General features: G+C 57.2%; 1 protein-coding gene across 1 annotated transcript in view; it reads left to right on the top strand.

The window, feature by feature from the left end:
* Positions 1–1,873: 1,873 nt before the first annotated feature.
* The window catches only part of COL2A1 (collagen type II alpha 1 chain), a 30,572-nt gene continuing 11,522 nt past the window's right edge, over positions 1,874–20,923 (top strand). The window contains exons 1-26 of the mRNA XM_047867755.1: positions 1,874–1,958; positions 6,091–6,297; positions 7,730–7,746; positions 8,180–8,212; positions 8,319–8,351; positions 8,450–8,503; positions 8,671–8,772; positions 9,984–10,061; positions 10,707–10,751; positions 10,855–10,908; positions 11,340–11,393; positions 12,158–12,211; positions 12,631–12,684; positions 12,803–12,856; positions 13,143–13,187; positions 13,732–13,785; positions 16,453–16,497; positions 16,927–16,980; positions 18,420–18,518; positions 18,827–18,871; positions 18,965–19,063; positions 19,257–19,310; positions 19,661–19,768; positions 20,164–20,217; positions 20,299–20,397; positions 20,554–20,607. Coding sequence (XP_047723711.1) covers positions 1,874–1,958; positions 6,091–6,297; positions 7,730–7,746; positions 8,180–8,212; positions 8,319–8,351; positions 8,450–8,503; positions 8,671–8,772; positions 9,984–10,061; positions 10,707–10,751; positions 10,855–10,908; positions 11,340–11,393; positions 12,158–12,211; positions 12,631–12,684; positions 12,803–12,856; positions 13,143–13,187; positions 13,732–13,785; positions 16,453–16,497; positions 16,927–16,980; positions 18,420–18,518; positions 18,827–18,871; positions 18,965–19,063; positions 19,257–19,310; positions 19,661–19,768; positions 20,164–20,217; positions 20,299–20,397; positions 20,554–20,607 — 1,734 coding nt within the window. The remainder of the gene's footprint in view (positions 1,959–6,090; positions 6,298–7,729; positions 7,747–8,179; positions 8,213–8,318; positions 8,352–8,449; positions 8,504–8,670; positions 8,773–9,983; positions 10,062–10,706; positions 10,752–10,854; positions 10,909–11,339; positions 11,394–12,157; positions 12,212–12,630; positions 12,685–12,802; positions 12,857–13,142; positions 13,188–13,731; positions 13,786–16,452; positions 16,498–16,926; positions 16,981–18,419; positions 18,519–18,826; positions 18,872–18,964; positions 19,064–19,256; positions 19,311–19,660; positions 19,769–20,163; positions 20,218–20,298; positions 20,398–20,553; positions 20,608–20,923) is intronic.

Below are 20,923 nucleotides of genomic sequence, written 5' to 3'. Positions count from 1 at the left end.
CAACCTCCTTGAACAGGAGGTGAGGAAGAGAGCGAAGGAAGGCCCGTGGCGGGTAGAGGAGTTGGAACCAGTGATTCAGTCCCTCACCCACCTCCATCCAGACTGCACGAAAATGTGGAGCCATCTCTTTAAACAGTGACAGTTCTTTCTCTCTCTGGCCAGCACACATGCACACAAGTCCTGCACTCTTGGAATTCGGGGCTCTACTCGGGGAAGCTTCATAGCATGGGGGAGTGGAGAGAGGGAAGGGAAGCCCAGAACTCCCTGTGTAGCTTCTTCCAAGTGCCCTCAACTTCCAGAAGGAAAGCACAGCAAAAACCCCACCGCCGAGGAGGGGAGATCCGGGCAAGTCAGACCCCCAAGTCCAAGTTTCATGGAAGTTTGTATTTTTCCTAAAGTTGTTTGAGAGACCTGACAGTCCTCGGGGACAGAAAACCATCTCGTCAGGAGGAAGAAGGTCTGTTTGGGGTCCTTTCCTCTCTAATATCAGTGGAGTGAGTCACCAGGAGCCAAGAGAAGAGCAGGGCTGAGCCCTGAGAAGGAGGCAGCATCCGGCCAAGATGCCCCAAGGGAGCTCACCGGGGAAGGTGAAGTGAGGTGGGAAGCAGCAAGAGGGCCAGGGGGCCAACTAGGAAATTCTGGCTTCTCCCCTGGCTCACAGAACTCGGTCCAGCTGGAGCAGCCGCCTCACTCCCTGGTCCAGCTGCAGCAGTGACCAATGTCCCTGGCCAGAACTGCTCAACCCCGGGCGGCAGTACCCACTCCCCCCCGGGGCCCTCTCCAGGCCCCTGGCCAGGAAGAGCAGACACCACGTCTGAGCCTGGAACTAGACAGTCCCCCACCTCGGCAGCACGCACGGTTTAGTCTGGGCTCCCTCCGTCCTCTGTAGCTGCTCAAGCCCCCTTCCCAGGGCCTGCCCCCGCCCCCACACCTTCACACAGGTCTCCCTCTGTGCTGTAACACACCGGCCCCTTTCCTGGCGATTGGCTCCAGCCAACTTCTGCCAAGGCTCCAGAGGAGGCTCTTTCTTCGCAGAGCTGGGTGGGGGAGGGGCTGGGGCCTGTCGTTCCGAATCTCCAGGTGGGAGCTCCGGGGCCAGGTACTCCGGGAAGCGGCCAGAAGGCTAAAAGATAGGCCGGGGCACCTCCCCAAACTTGGCCTTGCTTGCCAGTTTCCAAGAGTTGGATTCCGGATACCATCGCGAGCTCCCCCTGCGCCCTCCTCCCCTCCCCCTGCCCTAGGTCCCAACGCGGAGCCCCGCTAACTCTCCCCCGCTGCTCCTTTCTACCGCTTTCCCTCCTCCCTCCCAAGTCTTTTCCGTCCACGGTCTAGGGCTCGCGGCCTGCGCCTCTGCAAACACCCCCCGCCCCTCCAATCTGGGCAGAACTCCGAGGGGAGGGGCCGGAGGCCCCCCTTCCCGCCTGTGGTCGGAGGGGGCAGCGCCGCAGCCCTGGGTTGGGGGGAGGACAGCAGCCGTCTCTGCGCCCCGCCCGATCAGGCCACTCGGCACACTAGGGTTGGGGGGCGGGAAGCAGGGCTAGCGGAGAGGGGGGTCCGGCCCAGGCAGGTGCGGGCTCTGGCTGGGCCCAGGCCGGCTCCGGGGGCGGGGTCTCAGGTTACAGCCCGGCGGGGGGCCGGGGGCGGCCCGCGGTTTGGGCGAGTTCGCCAGCCTCGAGAGGGGCCGGACGCATATAACGGGCTCCGCGGAGACGAGAAGACGCAGAGCGCTGCTGGGCTGCCGGGTCTCCTGCCTCCTCCTCCTGCTCCGAGGGCCTCCTGCATGAAGGCGCGGTAGAGACCCGGACCCACGCCGTGCTCCTGCCGCCTCGCTGCGCTCCGCTCGGGCCGGCTCCGCCAGGCCCCGCGGTGAGCCATGATCCGCCTCGGGGCTCCCCAGACGCTGGTGCTGCTGACGCTGCTCGTCGCCGCTGTCCTTCGGTGTCACGGCCAGGATGTCCGTAAGTCGCCCGGTCCCTGCCTGCCACCCTTCTGTGCCGTCCCTTAGCACCCTCCCCCGGCCCTCTCCCTCTCTGGAGCCGGCGGGTCCAGGCTAGAGTGGCTCCCGGGGTCATAGCGCGCCGAGACTTGGGCGCATGATGCGCAGGGGCTCACCTAGCGGAGTTCTGCAAGTCAGGGGCTCTGTTGGAGCGTCGGCTGGTGCAGGTCGCAGTTGGAGGCATTTGCAGGTCTCTACGTTGCGCAGGAATTTGAAACGTGCAAAGTGTCGGGTCGAGATGTTTGCGCATAGATTTAAGCGCGCTCGTTTCCACCAGTTTTGATAATTAAGCAGGCGCACACCCACCCAACTCACCTCCCCGAAGCACTCGGAGTGCAGCAAAACAGGTCGTGGCCCATCGATCTTAGGGGAAGTTGGAAAGGGCTCTAAGGAAGGGACGAGCAAGCGCCAAAGGGTTGACCTCGCAGCCGCGTCCAGGGGTTGGTGGCTGGAAGGTTCAAAGGGGAGTTAGACAAAGGAGATGCTCTGAATCTGGTGGGCTGAAATCGGAGGCCACAAAAGAGAGGCTTCCGAGAGGCGCTCTGAGATCTCAGCGCCTCTCGCAGTTTCCTCCCCCTCCCGGCTGGCGCAGGAGCAAGGTGCAGCCCTCGTTCTCATCTCGGCTTTGGCCGTGCCTCTAACGGGTACAGAAACTCCCCGTAGGAGAGGCCATCTGAAAGGCGATAACATTCCAACCAGACCGTGCTTTTTTCAAACGCCCCAGAAAATAGCGCCCCCTCCCCGCCGTCTTCCCCTCCAAACTCCGGAGGTACTACAATGAGTTACTCTTCTAAATTTCTGGAACTCACCGGGCTAGGCTGTGTGTGTGTGTGTGTGTGTGTGTGTGTGTGTGTGTGTGTGTGTAGCAGAGGAAGGGGGCACAGTTGGTCAATTGCTATAACAATTTCAGCCGAATATAGTTAGAGATGGCAGTTTTACGGTCTAGTCCAAAGGCGGTTCGGATCTCACCTTTCCATCGTCTCCTTTGGTAAAGTCCCACTGTCTGGGATTATATTCAGGACAAACGAAGCCTGGAAAGTGTATTAGAGAGGTAGAGAGGATTTTTTTTTTTTTCCCCACGTGTTTGGGCACGTTTCCGATGGCTGGGATTCCAGCCCTGTCTTTGTATGTTACAGATTGTAAATCAATCGCAGAGGAAACTGTTTGGGGAGGCGGGATGGAGGTGGGGGGGGGGGATCAAAATCCCTCTGCCGACGAGGCTCTATTTGGTGTCTCCTGCCACCAGGCTGTCTCCAGAGACGGTTTGGAGGGCTCTGGGCCCAGGAGGACTTTCCGTTCATTAGAGTGGCTGACCCAGGCGGGGGCAGGACTGGAGCCCGCGGCGCAGTCGCAGCGAGCCCGGGGCAGGACATTCTGGCCGGGTCGTCGCGTGCTGCGCTAACCAGGCGGCGCGCTCCCGGGCACTTGTTGGGATACGGTGTGTCCATCAGTGTTTCCGGCTCGGACTGGCTATATTTTTGTCCTCAATTTCCCTGTACACCCACAAAGCTGTCTTCTTGAGTGACCTCTGCTTAGTGCACAGTGAAATTAGCTAAGTGACTTTAAAATAATTCCCAAATTCTCCGTCTGTTATTAGAGGCGCTCACTTAAATGGCAGAGCGCTCTCACCGCCGCAACTTTCCCGGGAGTGAGTGAATTCCACAGTTTCTTGGGCCTAAACCTTCCAGTCGCTCCTCCTCCTCCTCCTCCTCCCCGGGGTGGGGGGGGGGGGAGTGCATCGGGGCGGTTGACTTCGCTCCCAGGCGCATCCGAGCCTCGTAACCCCCTCCCCTGGGTCGGTGGACCCAAAGAAGTGACGTGGGGAAAGGCACAGTCTGCGTGGACGTCAGGAATGTCAGAAACCTAGAGCTCGGGCACGCCCCTCCTCCCCATCTGTCCACGACTTTGAGAAACTTATTGGAGGCGGCGTCTTTGACCCACATCTGCATTTCACAGCCCTCGCCTGCGAAAGTGCCCCTCGGCTGAGGGGAGAGACCTCAATCCTCCTTTATGAGGCTTGTTTGCGTTGGGAGATTGGCAGCGATGGCTTCCAGATGGGGCTGAAATGCTGCCCGTATTTATTTAAACTGGTTCCTTGCGGAGACCTGTGAATCGGGCTCTGTGTGCGCTCGAGAAAAGCCCCATTCATGAGAGGCGAGGTCCGGTGGGTTCCCCCGGACTCCCTGACCCCCCTCTCCACAATGCCCCCCTGTGCCCGCCCGCCGCCACCTCCCGGGCTCCAGCCCTGCGCAAAGCGGCGGCGAAGCAAAAACAGTTCCCCGAAAGAGGTAACTTTTTAATTGGCCTGCCACAAAGGAGCACTTATACCGCGCTGCGGTAATGAGGGGAACCGGATCAGGCGCGCCGGGATGCTATCGGCAGCGGTTTCGAACAGCAATTATGGTGGTGCTGGGCTCCTCCGTCCACACCTAGGGGATCCGGTTACGGGGCTGGCTCCTTTCTGGGGCAGTCATTTAATCCCACTTTTCACCCTCCCAGTGTCTGTGGGCGAGCCGCGTCCAGAGCTGCTGCCAGAAGTCACCCAGCGGCTCCCACATCCCGCGCTGCCTGGCCCCGCCCCCGCGCATCCCGGGGCCGCCCTTCCTAGAGAAATCCGACCCGCATTCGGGTGCACCCCCTTCTCCCAGCGTTTTCTTTTTTCACCCTGGGCCCTCTTGGGTGAAGGTGGGCTTTTCCTCGGTCCAGACGGGAGACCATTAACCTCTGCTCCTTCTCCTTCCCCACCGCCTGATTTCTACCGTTCCAGCTATTTTAGCCGTGGGCGTGTCCCCGCAACTTCTGTGTTTACCCTGGGATCCCCCTACTCTGGCCGGGATTATCTTGCCTAAAGGCTGAGCGGATTTCTTCTGGTGGCAAGGAAAAAAAAAAAAAAAAAAAAAAAAAAAGGAAGGTTTATCTTTAGGTTTTCAGAGTCTCCTTAAAGAGCAGGAGGCAGGCCCATTTCTTTCTCCGCCCACCTGGTTTGTGGCGCTTTCCTATTATTCATCCCCTGCAGCTGCCTTCGCTTTGGGGATTTTGATGAGAAAAACAGCGCTGGGCGCTCCCTAGCACGTGGTGCGGGCTCTTCAGCCCCTGGCGCTCTCGGGAGCGCTCTTGTCAGCACAGGTTTCGTTTGCAGGGTGAGTTCCAGACGGCAGGGCGCTGGTGGAGAGGGACTAGTCCGTGCCGTTCTCGGTCTTCATTCTTGGAGGAGGCCAGGCCCGGACTGGCTAATCTTAGACCAGGCCAGGCATTCAAAGCCCCCAGCGCCCTCCCCGCCCCCCCCCCCCCACATTGAGTTTTGTCTTCTGATGAAGGTAGGGTCTCTCCAGGGAGGGCTACAGCTGGAGGTCAGCAGAGGGGAGCCCCTACGCCCTTCTTGTCTCCCAAGGCATTTTGTTAGCCTGCTGGGGGTCCCAAGGGCATTGTTTGAATGGGCCCCTATCCTCCTCCCCAAATTGGCCCGAATTCTAATATGATTTAAGTCGTGGGACATGATCCTATTTCTAACCGCTCCTCCTTTAACCCCCACCCCGTATATCCGCTTTTGTAATCTGGTTGTTTATAGATTCTAATTCTTGTGGGTTGAATTTTCTACATGCCTCCTGCATTGTAGCTGTCAGTCCTATTTAGCAAATCCCGTAGTTCCTAGAGGAAGGCAGAAAAAAGGCCTCTGTTCCTGTGCTGGGGTGGGGGGGGGGTCTCTCCATTTTCCCCTCTCCTCTGGACAGTTCCTGAGTTCCCACTCGGAGTCCCCGCCCCCCCAACACCCTCGGGTCTGCCCCGGGCATTCGGAAGAGAATATGCTAACAGTAGCACCCCTCTCCCACCTTCACTGCTGGGGCAGGGTTTTCACTGGTCAATAGATAGCACAGTGCAAGGTGCACAATAAACATATGTTGACTACACAAAAGATTGAATGATGTCTTAGAAAAATGATTTCCAAGTTCTCTACTTTTGGATGGCCGGAGCCCACATTCTTCAGCGTTCGAATGATGTCAAGTTGACTGCAACCTCTTTCTCTTTTTCTCTTCTGGCTCCCCACCCCCTCCTTCCCTTCACTCTCTGCTTCCCCTGCCCCGCCCTTGGTGCAGAGAAGGCTGGCAGCTGTGTGCAGGACGGGCAGAGGTATAATGATAAGGATGTGTGGAAGCCCGAGCCCTGCCGGATCTGTGTCTGTGACACTGGGACTGTCCTCTGCGACGACATAATCTGTGAAGACATGAAAGACTGCCTCAGCCCTGAGACCCCCTTCGGAGAGTGCTGCCCCATCTGCTCAACTGACCTCGCCACTGCCAGTGGTCGTAATTTATTTATTTCCTCTTCCACATAAATAAATTACTTGCAGGTGCAGCAAACCTCCCATGGATGCTGGTCATCTCTGCGCGGCAGAGGGGCTGGTTATCCATGGGACCCCGGCAGCTGAAGCTGAAAGGAAAGGCCACTTCTTGCCTGCGGGTTGAAAGTGAATGAGCCTGGGACACTAGAAGGGTCCCTCCTCACCTAAAACCTCCAAAAAAGTACGCTTCCAAGATATGGAAGGACAGATGTGATTCCACAAAAGTATCCTCTCTGGGATCCTCTCTGATCACTAGAGCCGCAATGGAGAGCCCATATCCTGTGGGCCGAACCCCAGATTAATTCCCCAGATTAATTAGTTACCCACACCTTGTCTTCTCTGTAGACGACCACTAATGGTCTTCAGTGGGGAGATAGGGCGGGCTCCCTCTTTGAAATCTGGAACGTTGGTGGCAGTTGCCTTTTGTTTTCTTTACCTCTCTTGGAGTTAACTGCCGATTACGAAGCGAATTAATAGAAGGAGGGGCTGGGCTCTGAGAGATGGCGCGGGCTGGAGCCCTGCAGGCGTGCACTCTGGTGGGTTTACTCACTCCCATCCAGAACCAGGGCTGGTGGACCACGTGTGTGCACGTGACCCCTCCCCAGCACTTGAACATACGCCCCATCTCCCTGCGGGGGAAAGGGGGGGTGGGGACGGGCCCATGCCTAGGTCTCTTGGGTGGCCCTCACTGTCCCCTTCCTACTCAAACAGAGAAGAAAGTTGAAAGGGAAGCAAGGAGTTGCCCTTCCTTAACACCTTCACCAACACTGGCAAGCTGCTTTTGTGGTCTAGATTTCCCGATCATTTCTGAGGCCCCGGTGGGGGAAGTGGTGAGGGCCTCACTGCTTTGAAGGGGGAAGGGATCATTGATTTGGTGGGGCGGGGGGGGGGGGGTGGGGGTGCTGGCTTCGATGCTCTCTATAACTCCTCTGCCCTGCTGTGTTTTTGTGCTCGCTTGAAGGAGACCCCGCTTGAACGTAAGACCCTTCTACCTCCCTAACCCTTCTTCCGGGAGGGCTTGGGCTGTGTGGGAAGGGCTTCCTCCCCTGTGAGGAGAGAAGAGACTGGACCTTCTGCCAGCTTCTGGTGCTTCCTTTCTTGGTGCTCATGAGATCTTGAGCTGCTCATTTTCTCTTCATACGCCCCGCTCCATTCTTTTGCATGCTGACTGCTTTCTCAATAACAAAGTCTGGGTCCTCTCCATTCCTCGTGGGACCTCCAGCAACCCCAGGACCCCAGTGACCCTAACATCCCAACAGAGGGACAGGAAGCTGCCTCCTTCCCGGGTTGCATCCTTGTCTTTGTTTAATCCATTAGAGAGTGTTTGAGCACAAGAACTTGTGCTAACCCATCTCACAAATCTTCCATTCTTCTCTATTCTTTCCCACTTGCAGGGCAACCAGGACCAAAGGTAAGGGTTTTTTTTTTTTTCCCTTTTTTTTTTTTTTTAAAGTTTATTTGAGAGAGAGACAGAGAGACAGTGTGAGAGGAGGAGGGGCAGAGAGAGAGAGGGAGGCACAGAATCTGAAGCAGGCCCCAGGCTCAGAGCTGTTCGATGCAGGGCTCGAACTCACGAGCCTAGCGGGGAGATCGTGACCTAAGGTGAAGTCGGAGACTGAACCGACTGAGCTACCCAGGTGCCCCTCTTTTCCTTGTTTTGTTTCTGTTTTTGCTTTCTTCAGGAGCAACGTTGTGCTCACCCAGCCTGTGATTTTGTAGGCAGCAGGCAGAGCTCTGTGTTACGGGGCGGGGGGACCTCAGTGCTCAGGCTGCAGGGCAGGGTTTCGTGCTGGGGGCTTTAGTGGGCTTGTGTGGCTCCGTCCTCACAATGTGTCGTGTTTCAGGGACAGAAAGGAGAACCCGGAGACATTAAGGATGTAAGTACACATTGTCCTCACGTCGGTTGCCTCCACTGCTCCGAGGGGGTCGGCTCCTTTGGCTCCCTCTAACTTGCCATCCTCTGGGTCTCTGTCTCTCTCACAGATTGTAGGACCCAAAGGACCTCCTGGGCCTCAGGTAAGAAAGGGAGAAATCCCTTCTCCCACCTCTTCCTCAAGTCACTGCTCTGCAGGCCCCTGGCCATGCTGTCATCTCATCATTCCCTTCACCTTCAGGGACCTGCAGGTGAACAAGGACCCAGAGGGGATCGTGGTGACAAAGGTGAAAAAGTGAGTAGAGAAAAGCTGCCCGATTCCTGTGGAACCCCCCCAGATCCTCCGGGCATCCCCCCTGCCCCCTCCCATGTGCATGACCACCTCCTCGGGGGCAGCCGTGGCCAGGGCGGTTCTTGTGTAAATCCTGCTTCACACGGGTGCCCTTCTCTCTTTCTGCCAAGGGTGCCCCTGGACCGCGTGGCAGAGACGGAGAGCCTGGGACCCCTGGAAATCCCGGCCCCCCTGGTCCTCCTGGCCCCCCTGGCCCCCCTGGCCTCGGTGGAGTAAGTATCCTTATGTCCCCTTCCTTCAGCTGCCCCTCCAGAAAAATGTGGCTTCTAAATTGCTACTCCCGCTTACCTGGCTGGCTCCCAGGCCTGCCAGCAGTGTGTGCACAGCCTGCCCGTGGGCTTCTCCCCGGGCCTGTAATTTAGCGGAATCACATATTAGGCATCAGACTGTGGCGCTAAGGGATGACTTTTTTCACTCACTGGGTTTCTGCAAAGAAAGTCTTCAGTTACCTGGCTCCCAGGCGTCTGTACTGTGCGGTTGATTCTTGGGCATGGGTGTGGGGCCGGGGGAGAGGATGACTGGGCACTTGTAGTTCCCTGGAAGAAGAGAGACCACTGTCCTTGGAAGACATTTAATCGTGGCCCTTGCCAAGTACATTCCAAGGGACTATTCATTCTCATGAAAGAGCCCCACTGAGTGAAGGTGTGTGGCTCCAGTCGTTTTTGGAATGAAGCCAGTCAACGAATTGTGTTATTGTCCAGTTTTTGTAGGTTTGCCGTTTTGATGTTTGCTGCGTTTCAAATTCTTGAGTGGCTCGCAGATGCCTGCTACCTTCCTTGCTGAAAAATTTTAAGGTTGTGGGTTTTAGTCTTTGGCTGGACGATAAAGACCTGGAATTTTTTTTCTCTGAAACCCTGAGAAGCGATGTTTGAGTTACATTTCTCAACGTAGGTTAAACAGCCTACTTACCATTTTAGAATTTATTTTTTTTAACGTTTATTTATTTTTGAGACAGAGACAGAGCATGAAGGGGGAGGGTCAGAGAGAGAGGGAGACACAGAATCTGAAACAGGCTCCAGGCTCTGAGCGGTCAGCACAGAGCCCGATGCGGGGCTCGAACTCACGGACCGTGAGATCATGACCTGAGCCGAAGTTGGACGTTTAACCGACTGAGCCACCCAGGCACCCCCCATTTTAGAATTTAAAGTGTAATCCTGTAAAATGAAATGCAAGTCACGGATGCTTCTCCAAATAGCACTGCATCTTCCAGGGAAATGAGTGTGCCGCTGTCATCTAATAACACATTTCCACACTGGTTTTTCAGGAATCGTTGGTAATTCTATCCGATGCTAGGTTAGTTTCCAACAATTAGAGTTTATCTGAAGTTAAGGTTTTTTTTTTTTTTTTTTTTTTTCCGATACCGATTTACAGCGGAACTACACGGAGCCTGTCGGGCTCCTAATGTGGTTGGGTTTATTTGCAGAACTTCGCTGCCCAGATGGCCGGAGGATTTGATGAGAAGGCTGGTGGTGCCCAGATGGGAGTGATGCAAGGGCCAATGGTAAGACAAGACACCAGTTTTTTGGGTTTGGTTTATTTGGCAGCCAAAATGGCAGGCGGTGGCCCTTAGCAGAGTCAGAGAGGCTGACAACCTCACTTTACAGATAATTGCGTAGAGCAGCTCTTCTCCACCAGTTATGTAACCTCCTATGCGGTTAGCCCAACGCATTTGGTTTTTAATGGTGATGGATGCCGGTTTCAATGATGCGCTGGAGTGACCAAGAAGAATGAGGATGGAGAGACACATATAGGCTGGTCTGTTGCAAGGCTGGTTGCTACTGCTCTTGGACTGAGAACTGAAGAACGCAGACAGCAGCCACTGTTCTCCAGCATCCACAAGGCTTCCAGCAGGAAATCTCGGCCCTGCGGCTTGGATTTGGCACATGCTAAATGAAACTCAGACTTTAGTAAACATGGCTGCGGGCCAGGAGAGAGCAAGGCCAGCTTCTCTATCCAAATGGTGCCTATAAATAAATAGATTGTTGTGCGGGGAGCGGGAAATGAGAGGGAGCAGCCACTGGATGCCCCCTCCCCACGGGGTAACTTTGTGTCCTTTGTCTGGGCCCTCGGCTGGGAGGAGGTGGCCCGCGGGAGGCCGCTGGCGAGCCAATTCCGCTGAGCTTCCTCCTTTTCTGTTCCGATGCAGGGCCCCATGGGACCTCGAGGGCCTCCAGGCCCTGCTGGTGCTCCCGTAAGTACTGGGTCTTTCCTGGTGGTGGTGGCGGCGCGGGTGCTTTCAAGCTCTTGGGTGTCAGTTTGTAGGGCTAACCTGGTGTCCTCCTGTTACTTTTTAGGGACCTCAAGGATTTCAAGGCAACCCTGGAGAACCTGGGGAACCCGGTGTCTCTGTGAGTGCCAGCGCCAGGCCCTGTCCTCCCCCTGGGGAGCCTCCAGTGATGGACCACCCAGCTCCCGGCACTGTCCCCTCCCTGGCTCTGCCCAGAGCTTTTCCAGGGGAGGGCCCCGAGGAAATCTAGATGCCACTTCTTAGCTCTGTGGGATCTCTGACAGAGAACCACGGCGGGCGAGGACCACCAGGAGCTCTGTCGCAACAGGCCCCTTTCTGGGCCGCCCCTGGCCTGTGCCGCCTGCTGCCTTCCAGTACAGTCGGCCCTGCACGCTCACTCTCTCTCAGCACAGAGTGGGAAGACCCCTGCACCCCATCTTTCTTCCTTATGGGGGGAACTAGATTCCAGAGGCTACAGTCCCGAAGTTTTGTCTACCGATCAGGTATCGTCCCGCTCCGGCCATCTCTTAGACCCCCTCACTTTGTTTGTAGGGTCCCATGGGTCCCCGCGGTCCTCCTGGCCCCCCCGGAAAGCCTGGCGATGATGTGAGTATACCTGACCAGTCAAATGAGTGGATGCCTCCTTTGGGAGGGTCTGGAGGGGGTGTATGTGCTGGGGCAGAAGCGCCCTTGGCTTGGTCCGGGGGAAAGTGTCCTTAGGGGCGGAACTGGTCAGTCGGAGTCTCAGACCCTGTCTACTGTCTACATTCCCACTTGCAAGTGCCCGGGGACTGCTTGGGACCCACTGGGGAGGGAAATAATTAAAACATCATTAGCTCCACGAAGGGAAATTGAGAAACAAGAGAAGGGAAAGGGAAAACACAGAGGGACAGATGTAGAGAAGGAAAAACAAAGGAAGTCACTCAACAGCCCAGCATTATCTTACTTGTAAATGAGTTAGGAAAAGCGCAGCCTGAGTCAGGATGTCTGCAAAGGATGCAAACGAAGTGAAGGGAGTTGGCTCTCGAGCTATTCTTATGAATCGCATTAGACAGCAAAGAGTCTCTCAGGGTAAGGCAGTGCTGGCCCTATGGGCAGAGCCTAGGAGGGGAGAGAGAAAAGCCCCCCGGGGCAGCTGGGGGCTGGGGGGGACAGAGAAGCTTGCCCAGCTGTCTGAAAGAATGCATGGTGACCCAGGAAAGGCATTCAAAGTGTGGAATCTGAAGGAGGTGGCGGGGGCGGGGTGGGCAGGGAATAAGCAGGTGGGCAAAGGCATAGAAAACTAAGAGGGGAGAGGTGATCTGGATGGATCGTGCCAACTGTGCTACCTTGTCTTCTGGAGAAGCTGAAATACATCTCTCTCCCTTCAGGGTGAAGCCGGAAAGCCTGGAAAATCTGGTGAAAGAGGCCCTCCTGGCCCTCAGGTAAAGCCCTCCCCGCCTTTCCCAGCCCCGAACCTCGTGGTGAGTCTCCCTCCTTTGCAGCCAAGGCAGTGGCCTCGCACCCAGCTCATCCAGTTGGGTTAGCGCACTTCTAAAGCAGAATTCCAGCAGCCCCTACGTACATCAGACCTTCGTGCTGATGTTTAGGATCCTAACACAGGCCCACGGGGTGGGGATGGCTAGGCAGCTGTTGTTTACAGCTGTTTTCCCCTAAGATGGGGGAAGCACGGCGAGGGGGGCTCTGGGACCTACTGAAAGAACTGTCCGAGTGCTGGGCTTCTGACCGCCCCCCCTCCCGCCCCGGCCTGAGGGAGCTGGCTTTGGAGACTCTCTGCAGTGCGGGTCTGCCTCTCCTGGGCCCTTCCGCACTGTGCCTTCAACGTCTCCTCTTTGGACTGCAGGGTGCTCGCGGCTTCCCGGGAACCCCAGGCCTTCCTGGTGTCAAGGGTCACAGAGTAAGTATCATGGACGCGGGTGTTGGGAGGAAGGAATTGCCCTGGGGAGAGAAAAATCATTTGGGGGGCATGAATCTTCTTCCAGAAGTGTGATCGAATGTTTTCTCCTGTCCCCTAGGGCTACCCAGGTCTAGATGGTGCTAAGGGAGAAGCTGGTGCTCCAGGTGTGAAGGTAAGGACCAAGAAGCACATGGGGACAATGGAGGAGCCTTTCTTTCTGGTCAAGGAGATGCTATCGAGTCCGTGGAGTTAGGATGTCAGAACGGTTGGGAACACCCAGTCCTACATCCTGATGGATGAGCAGGAGGCCTGGAGAGCTCGGGGAATTGTCCCTCACAGAACTGAACTTTGGGGGGTCTTGGTGGTAGCTGAGTTGATCAGAGATTTCAGCTTCCTCCTTGGGAGTTTTCTGGGGGCAGTGGGGTCCCGCTCACTGACACTGTGCATCTTTTTTCCAGGGTGAGAGTGGTTCACCGGGTGAGAATGGTTCTCCGGGCCCAATGGTGAGTGTGAATATCACCCCCAGGGGAGGCCCTCGGGACGCTCTTCAGACATCTCCTAAAGCCTAGTAGATGACTCTGCTATGGACACCACTGCTCCCTTTGTGCAGAGGAGATACTCGGTTTTGTAGATTTGATCTGGTTACGATCAGATCCAAAAGCTAAATTTATCAGCTAGATGATTTGTTCAAGGTGTCACCAGTGTTTCCTTGAAATAGCCCGTGAACACACTTAGGATGTGCTTCAGTTTTTTAAAATTCTGTTTATTCTCCACGTTTTGAGGGGGGTGTTCGTCTATTGCACAAAGCAAGGCACGCCTGTGACCAGACTCCCGACAGTAACGACAGGAGCGTGTGTGTGATCTGCTGGGCAGAAGAACTTTGATGTGATATGAGAAGTTCTAGATGGGTCAGGAAGGCAGGATCAGGGGCATCCACACCTTTGCCTCCCGGGCACACGCACGCTCCCCACTCCGGTGTCTGGGAAGGACTTGCGGAGCGTCGTTAAGCCGACTCATGCGTGTGTTGTCCTGGTGTGTGTGTTCCAGGGTCCCCGCGGCCTGCCTGGTGAGAGAGGACGGACTGGCCCCGCTGGGGCTGCGGTGAGTAATGACAAGGCCAAAGGCCACCTTTTGGCCGGCCCTTTAGAGATTACAAGGCACTTTCGCGGGTGGCTGTTTTGCTTGACCCTCAAAATGACCCCTTGAGGCGCAGAGAGCATTGTCACCCCGTGAGGATTATCTCTGAGTGACCCTGCTGCAAATCCCCAGGCCGAGTCTGCACCGTTGAAGGACAGCGATGGGAGGGTTGGTTGGTGAGGGCAGGATTCTCTCTTAACCAGGCTGGATGGTGCAGGTAATCCCTTTCACAGGGCCCCTCCAACCCCCACGCCCCCGGTCAATCCAGTTTGAGCTTATGGACAGACTTACGGTGCTGTGCTACTCTCTGTTCTTTCTGGCTTTTGAGATGATGCCCTATTAAAGCATAACAGTCTAGCATCAACTAGGCACATGGGTCTTTATACTTGACATTGCTGCTGCCGCTGGTGATACTGTGATGGATAATCCCAGTGGCCACCCTGCCACAGGCACTTCCTTGGGTTAATACCTTACATGGTTTGTCTCACCGAATCTTCCCTCATATCCTGTGAAGTAGATTCTGTTCTTCTCCCCATTTTAGGGAAGGAGAAACCGAGGCACAGAAAGGTTGCATAGCTTAAGACCCTGCTCGGCAGCCTCCGCCTCTGGTGGCCTCTTGTTGACGTGGGAAGTGAAGGGCACGGGGATTTGCAGGGGATTTGCGGCGGGCGGCGGAGGGCGCAGGTGTTTATTTCTGATCCCTCAGCAATGGAGAGCCCTTGTAGGCGCTTGGTCAGGCGAGTGATGTGATGAAAGCTGTGTTTAAGAAAGATTATGCTTTCAGTTGAGCTCATACCCCAGCCACCCAGGCTCCGAGGCCCCTCCTCACAGGCCGTTGCAGGGCTGGCCAAAGTAAATCAGCTTCACTCACTCTGCTGCCTCCTGCGTAATGTGTCGGTTTGGCAGAAATTTCCCTCCAGAGCAGATCAGTGAGATACAGGCAGCCCCGACCCCCGTTTGTCCCCCGGAGCTGCTGAGGTGCCTTGTCCCAGGGTCACTTTGTGTGAGGGGATTAGAGAGTGCTGGGGCTGCCAAGAAACACTGCTATTTTTGCAGATTATTAGGACCTGGCCTGTGGCTCTTTGGCCGGGCCCGGAGCTGTGGTGGCCGCACCCTGTCAGGGGCAGAGACGAGCCGCATCCCTGTTCTTCCTCCTTCCCGAGCACAGCAGGCCTTGCTCCTTGCTCCTCCCCGCTGGTTCCTGTCCCCGCAGTAGTCAGGCTGGCAGGCCGCGTATAGGCTTTGGCATAGAAAGTTGACAACGTCACGCAGTTCCAAGTGCAGGCCTGGTGTCAAGGCTGGGCCCGGGACGGGGCTGGGCTGGCCTCTGCCTGCTGTGGTCACGTGCCCCCTTGGGCCAGACTGTGCCCTCTCCCAGCTCTGCTGCAGGGAGAGCCACCGACGCCAGCACAGGCCTCGCGGGTCATGCTGGGCCCCAGGCCTCTCCTCTGGCCAACCCCCGGAGGGAGGGTGCTCCATAGCTTCCCGAAGCAGCCGGCCTGGCCCAGAATGGGCCGTGGCCAATGCTGAGGCTTTATGTTCCCTCTGACATTTTTTTTTCTGTCAAATCTCCTCTTGCGTTCCTGTTTAATGCCAGTCTGGAGCATCTCAGTCAGGAGAAATGGATCATAGCCAGGAAGAAGATTTGAGTCTTATTTAAAATATGAGCTCCCCCCCAAAGCATCCTTCTTCAGCACCCTAGAAGAGGCAGAGGCAGGCAGGCGGGGCCCAGCTTGGGAAAGGTCGCCTCCTGGCCTGCTCCAGTCCCCTGCCAAGGACCAGGTGCCGGGCCTAGCCTAATGGTTCCTAGAGTTTGGGTAAAAGTTCCCTGGGCCCTGAGGGGCCTTGAGAGAGAAAGGCGGGGGTGGGGGTGGGGTGGGGTGGGGGTGGGTGGGTGGGTAGGTAGAATGTGCTCACCACAAACCTGGGGGGAAACCCTCAAAATTAGTCCTAGAGAGCGACCTGGCGGCCTTGTCTTTCTGTGTAAAGGACTTTAGGGGCAAGAGCTCAGATGTGTTCCTCAGGCTGTGCCCAGGGCTCTGTCCCTATCGCAGAACACGGCTTCTTCCTGGGCCAGCGGCAGCATCTGTGTTTCCTTAGAAATAGGTTGTCTACAGTGGGTGGGGAGAGGGCGGAGCCCAGAGGCATCCCGGACCTAACCAAGGGGAGGCCTTAACCAAGCCTCAACCAAGGAGGATAACCAAGCCCCTGGAAGTGTTTCCTCCTGGGAGCAGGTGGGAGGAACTGTGTGAGGTTTGCTGCCTGGCTGTTTCATTGTCCTTTGGCCTGATTCACTGAGTCTTTAAATGATAACTTGGCCTTGATGTTGGGGATATTTGGGGTCTAAATGGAAGTTTAAGAAATGATGGAATAGCTAGGGGAGCACCCAAGCTGTGTTTAAGCTCAGAATTTGCCCGCTGCTGCCCCCAACACGGAGGGGTTCTGGGGCTGCTCCTCCCTGGGGGGCTGCCCTGCACCCATCCCTGGCCAGCCCCCCACTCAGCCCTGAGGCCCCCGGGGCCCAGCGCCGCCCACATTTTCTGTGGGGGGGCGGGCACTGTGGGCGGGGAGGGCCTGGTCTCTTGGTCAGGCACCTCTCACCATGGCCGCTTCTTCCCCCCCTGCTTATAGGGTGCCCGGGGCAACGACGGTCAACCAGGCCCTGCTGGGCCTCCGGTAAGTGCCTGTCATCTGTGGTAGGTTTACCCGAGTCCCTTTCAGCAGCCCAGTGGGGTTGGCAGTGCTGGTGCTTCTTGGGCAAAGGGAGAGGAATCCGTATCACCCTAGCCTGTCGATAACAAGCTTTGAAGCAACGGTTCATTTTTCTCAGCCATCCTCTTGGCATTTTTTTGAGGAGGGATAGATGGGGAGGTAAAAGAATCATCTGCTTCTCACCATGTCTATAGTTAGAAACCGGCTTTGCCTCGTGAAGCCAAGCTCAGGCAGAGGGGGCGGTTTTTGCCCAGGGACTTTGAGCCACGATGGATGTAGTGCAAGATCAGTACAAAGGTGGGGAGTGTGAGGTGTGGGGGTGGCTTGCTTTGGGGGTTGCAGCAACACTGCCTGGAAACAGCATTCCCCTCTCCCCCTCCTTCCTTCCTCCAGGGTCCCGTGGGTCCTGCTGGCGGTCCTGGCTTCCCTGGTGCTCCCGGTGCCAAGGTACGTGCCCCATCACCCTCACCGACTGCCCCCTGGACAGTCCCCCCACTTCCCTTCTGAGGAGTGTGTCCCACCCCCACCCACTGCTGGTCTCCGCGGAGGCAAGGACGAGCCAGGCGGTTCAGTCACCAGATGGAAGGGAAAGTAAGATGTAACGATAAGAAGCTGGAGGTGCAGTTACAGCGTCAGACTGGGGAAGGGAGGAAAAGATGGGGAGACACCGGAGATCTGGGAGGGAGCAGAAGACCAGGAACTGGAGGACGGCAAACTCTAGACCCGGAAGAGAGCTGGAGGAAGTGGGCAAGGAGATAGCTCCAAGCTTCCCTCTCGCCCCTACCCCATCGGGGGCCTGGCTCTTCCAGGCAGTGTGAACAGAGTTCCTCCAAGGATTAATAGGGGCCAGTGGGAGGCCAGCCAGTTCAGGGAAAGGCCCCTGTGGCCCAAGAAGGATTCCAGTGCGCACGTTCCCTGGGAATTCTCTCCCGGGGCAGCCGGGAGATGAATAAGGAGCCTCCATGTGGTCACTGGCATCAGGTTGCCTTTCCCCTCCTGGAGGTTTCCATGGCAACCAGACAGTGTCTGAGGCCCTGGGAGCTGGGTGAAGGAGACCCATTGTGAAGAGGGACGGCGGAAGGTGAGGGGGCCTGACCTTTAGAAAATAATAATTACAAGAGTGGAGCAAGAATGTTCTGAGAAGAAACCTGAGGAGGCTCTGCCCCGCCTCCAGGTCAGCAGTCCTCCCCAGAGGACTCGGCCGGCCAGAGAGCCCGGATCGCAGCCAGTTGTAACTTTCAGGAAAAAATTGAAAGTAAAAGCAGAGGCCATTTTGGGGGGTTGCGGGACCTGCCAGAGGCCGAGGAGGACTGGACCGTGGTCAGAGCAGGGGCAAGTGGAGTGGGGCGCTCGTCCCGGCTTGCTTGCGTCCTGGCTTCCTGGCTGGCTTCAGACAGGCCTGGGCCGGAGCCTGGGGTGGCGGTGTTCGCACATTGGCCAGACGCAAGTGGAGTGGTGCCCTGAGCCCAGATGTCCGAGGGCCTCCCTTTCCCCAGTGAAGGAATAGGTGGAGAGTGGGAGGTAAAGGCTGCCCACCTCAGTGGCCCGTCTACCAGCTCACACCCCTCAGCGTGGGCAGGACCCCCCAGCACTGGCCTTCCTGAGGCCTGATGCCGTAGCACGGAGGTGTGCATTTGCTGTGGGGGGTTAAGGTGTGGAGGGGAGACAGAGAGCGGAGGAGGTGTGGGGGGAAGGCATCGGGTTGGCAAGCTCACTCGGGGTGGGGGGGCCGTGTGGGACCACGTGGGGAACACGCACGCGCACAGTGGGTGTGGTGTGTGCAACTCCGCTTTCTGTCCCTGAGCTGTTGCTGGCCGGGGAGAGGTCTTTGCCCCCCACCCGCCCCCCGGCGTCTCCTCACTCCACCCCTCTCCGTCTCTATCCAGGGTGAGGCTGGCCCCACTGGTGCTCGAGGTCCCGAAGGCGCTCAAGGTCCTCGCGGTGAACCTGGTACTCCTGGGTCCCCTGGACCGGCCGGTGCCTCTGTAAGTACAGCTTCCCTTTGGCCTGAAGTCTGTGGCCTGGGTGCTCTTGACTCTGTTTACCTCTGAGATAAGTGGAGCCCATTTGGAGCCCCACCAACCAAACCTTCATCTAGGCCCAGCACCTGCTCCCTGATCTCTAGGGGCAGGTCTCCTTCCAACCCCATCCTGTCCCAGAAACCCCCCGCAGGACCATGTCTGGGACGGCCAGCTGCTGGCCCAGCCCCTGGGCCTGTGGTCTGGGAGGGCAGGGAGGTAGCTGGGGTTTATTCTTTGCTACTTATTTCATAATGACCCATCTCTTTCCTCAGGGTAACCCTGGAACTGATGGAATTCCTGGAGCCAAAGGATCTGCTGTGAGTGTTGCCCTTGGATTTGGCTCCTCCAGGTGGGGTCAGTCCCTCCTTGCCCCCTCTCCTGATGCCCGTCTCTTCTACTCATGCTGACAGGGTGCTCCGGGCATCGCTGGTGCTCCCGGCTTCCCTGGGCCCCGTGGTCCACCTGGCCCTCAAGGTGCAACTGGTCCGCTGGGCCCGAAAGGTCAGACGGTAAGACCCAGAGTGAACCCCAAGTCCCATCGATACCATCAGGGTCAAACCCCGCCATCCCTCCTTCCTGCACTCACACCAATGTCCTTTGTTGGGGGTGGGGGGGGGGGCACGTCTTTAAGGGTTTCTGGAGATGGGGGCAGGGTCCATGGAGAGAACCCAGCGTGACAACCTGCCTCTGTCTTTTCTCAAGGGTGAGCCTGGTATTGCTGGCTTCAAAGGCGAACAAGGCCCCAAGGGAGAGCCTGTGAGTATCTGCCCACCAGCTCTTGGGCCCAAGGCCATCGCCCCGCCCACTGCCCTCCTCCTCCATAGCCCTGTCCCCTAATCTGGGACCCCTCAGGCTGTGTCTGGAGAGGGGGACATATCGGGGTTGAGAAGCTGATGCAGCTTCAGCTCCCATCTTTGACCCTTACACCCTCTCTCTTCCCACTGGGCCACGTCTGCTCTTCCTGGGCTGACCCTCTATGGCCCCTCTTCCCCAAATCCCCTAGCCCTGATATAATGGCCAAGGTCACTTCCACCACATGCCAGGTCAGTGATTGACCCAGGGCCAGGTGAAGACTCACCCTGTTTCTCTTTTGTGCTGGTTCTCAGGGCCCTGCTGGCCCCCAAGGAGCCCCTGGTCCTGCTGGTGAGGAAGGCAAGAGAGGTGCCCGTGGAGAGCCTGGTGGTGCTGGGCCCGTTGGTCCCCCTGGAGAAAGAGTAAGTGGGCTCTTACTCTAGAGGTAAGGGGACTCCTAGTCCCCACTTTCTGTGGGTGTGACCTGAACGTGGAAGTGGAGTCTTGGTGGTTCTGTGTTCTTGTCCAGTCCTGTGGCCTGAGTATCAGATTCCTCTCTTCTCCACTCAATGCCACGGGGACAGGGAGCCCTTCTTATTTGTACCCCATGCCCCCAGGAGGGCATGAAATGGTTTGAGCTACTCCCCAGGTCAGGCCCAAGAAGTTACTCTCTCGGAATCTTGCCGGCCATAGCTACAGCCCCACAGAAACTGTGGGTTGGTGGGACTGATCCCCCGAAGCCTGGCTGGGCTCCCTGGAGTTACCGTTGGGTCAGGGGCCATTGTCACTCACCACCTGCCCTCCCATTTCTTCCTAGGGTGCTCCTGGCAACCGTGGCTTCCCAGGTCAAGATGGTCTGGCAGGTCCAAAGGTGAGTGGGGGAAGAAGGGCTTGGGGTCCCTGCATGGCTGGTCAAACGGTCTGCTGATGACTGCTGCCTCCCCTTGTGTAGGGAGCCCCTGGAGAGCGAGGGCCCAGCGGCCTTGCTGGCCCCAAGGGTGCCAACGGCGATCCTGGCCGTCCCGGAGAGCCTGGCCTTCCTGGAGCCCGGGTAAGTAGCCCAGCCGCCTTTGTCCTTGACTTCCGACTGTGATCGGAAGTCCTCGTGCCCTTCCCCACCTGCTCCCTCCAGCCCTGTGCTGAGGATCGGGAGGGCCTGGGGCCTGCCCCAACACCCGCCCACCCTCTGTCTCTCTCCTCAACAAAGGGTCTCACTGGACGCCCCGGTGATGCCGGTCCTCAAGGCAAAGTTGGTCCTTCTGTAAGTCTACCATTTGGAGTTGTTGGGAGAGGTTGAGGGGATATCCTTGAGGAGGCAGGTAGGAAGACAGACAGGAGTCTGGGTGGGGGGCAGCCCGTGAATTTTGAGAATAGAGGAGGGGTGCGGATGGTAGGTACCAGGGCCGGGTGTGGAGCCCTGAAAGTGCCACCCCATTGTGCATTTGGGCCTTTCCTCGGGGGAAGACGAAGCCTGGCGTGCACCGTGAGAGGCAAAACTTCTAATTTAAGCAGCACCTTGTTGCTGACGGGGGTCCACATGTGCGGTGAGGGCTGCTGGTCGAAACCTTGCTCAATCC

Source organism: Prionailurus viverrinus, chromosome B4 (genome assembly GCF_022837055.1).
Source record: "Prionailurus viverrinus isolate Anna chromosome B4, UM_Priviv_1.0, whole genome shotgun sequence".
In the NCBI taxonomy this organism is placed as follows: domain Eukaryota; kingdom Metazoa; phylum Chordata; class Mammalia; order Carnivora; family Felidae; genus Prionailurus; species Prionailurus viverrinus.
This window is presented reverse-complemented; position numbering and strand designations above follow the sequence as displayed.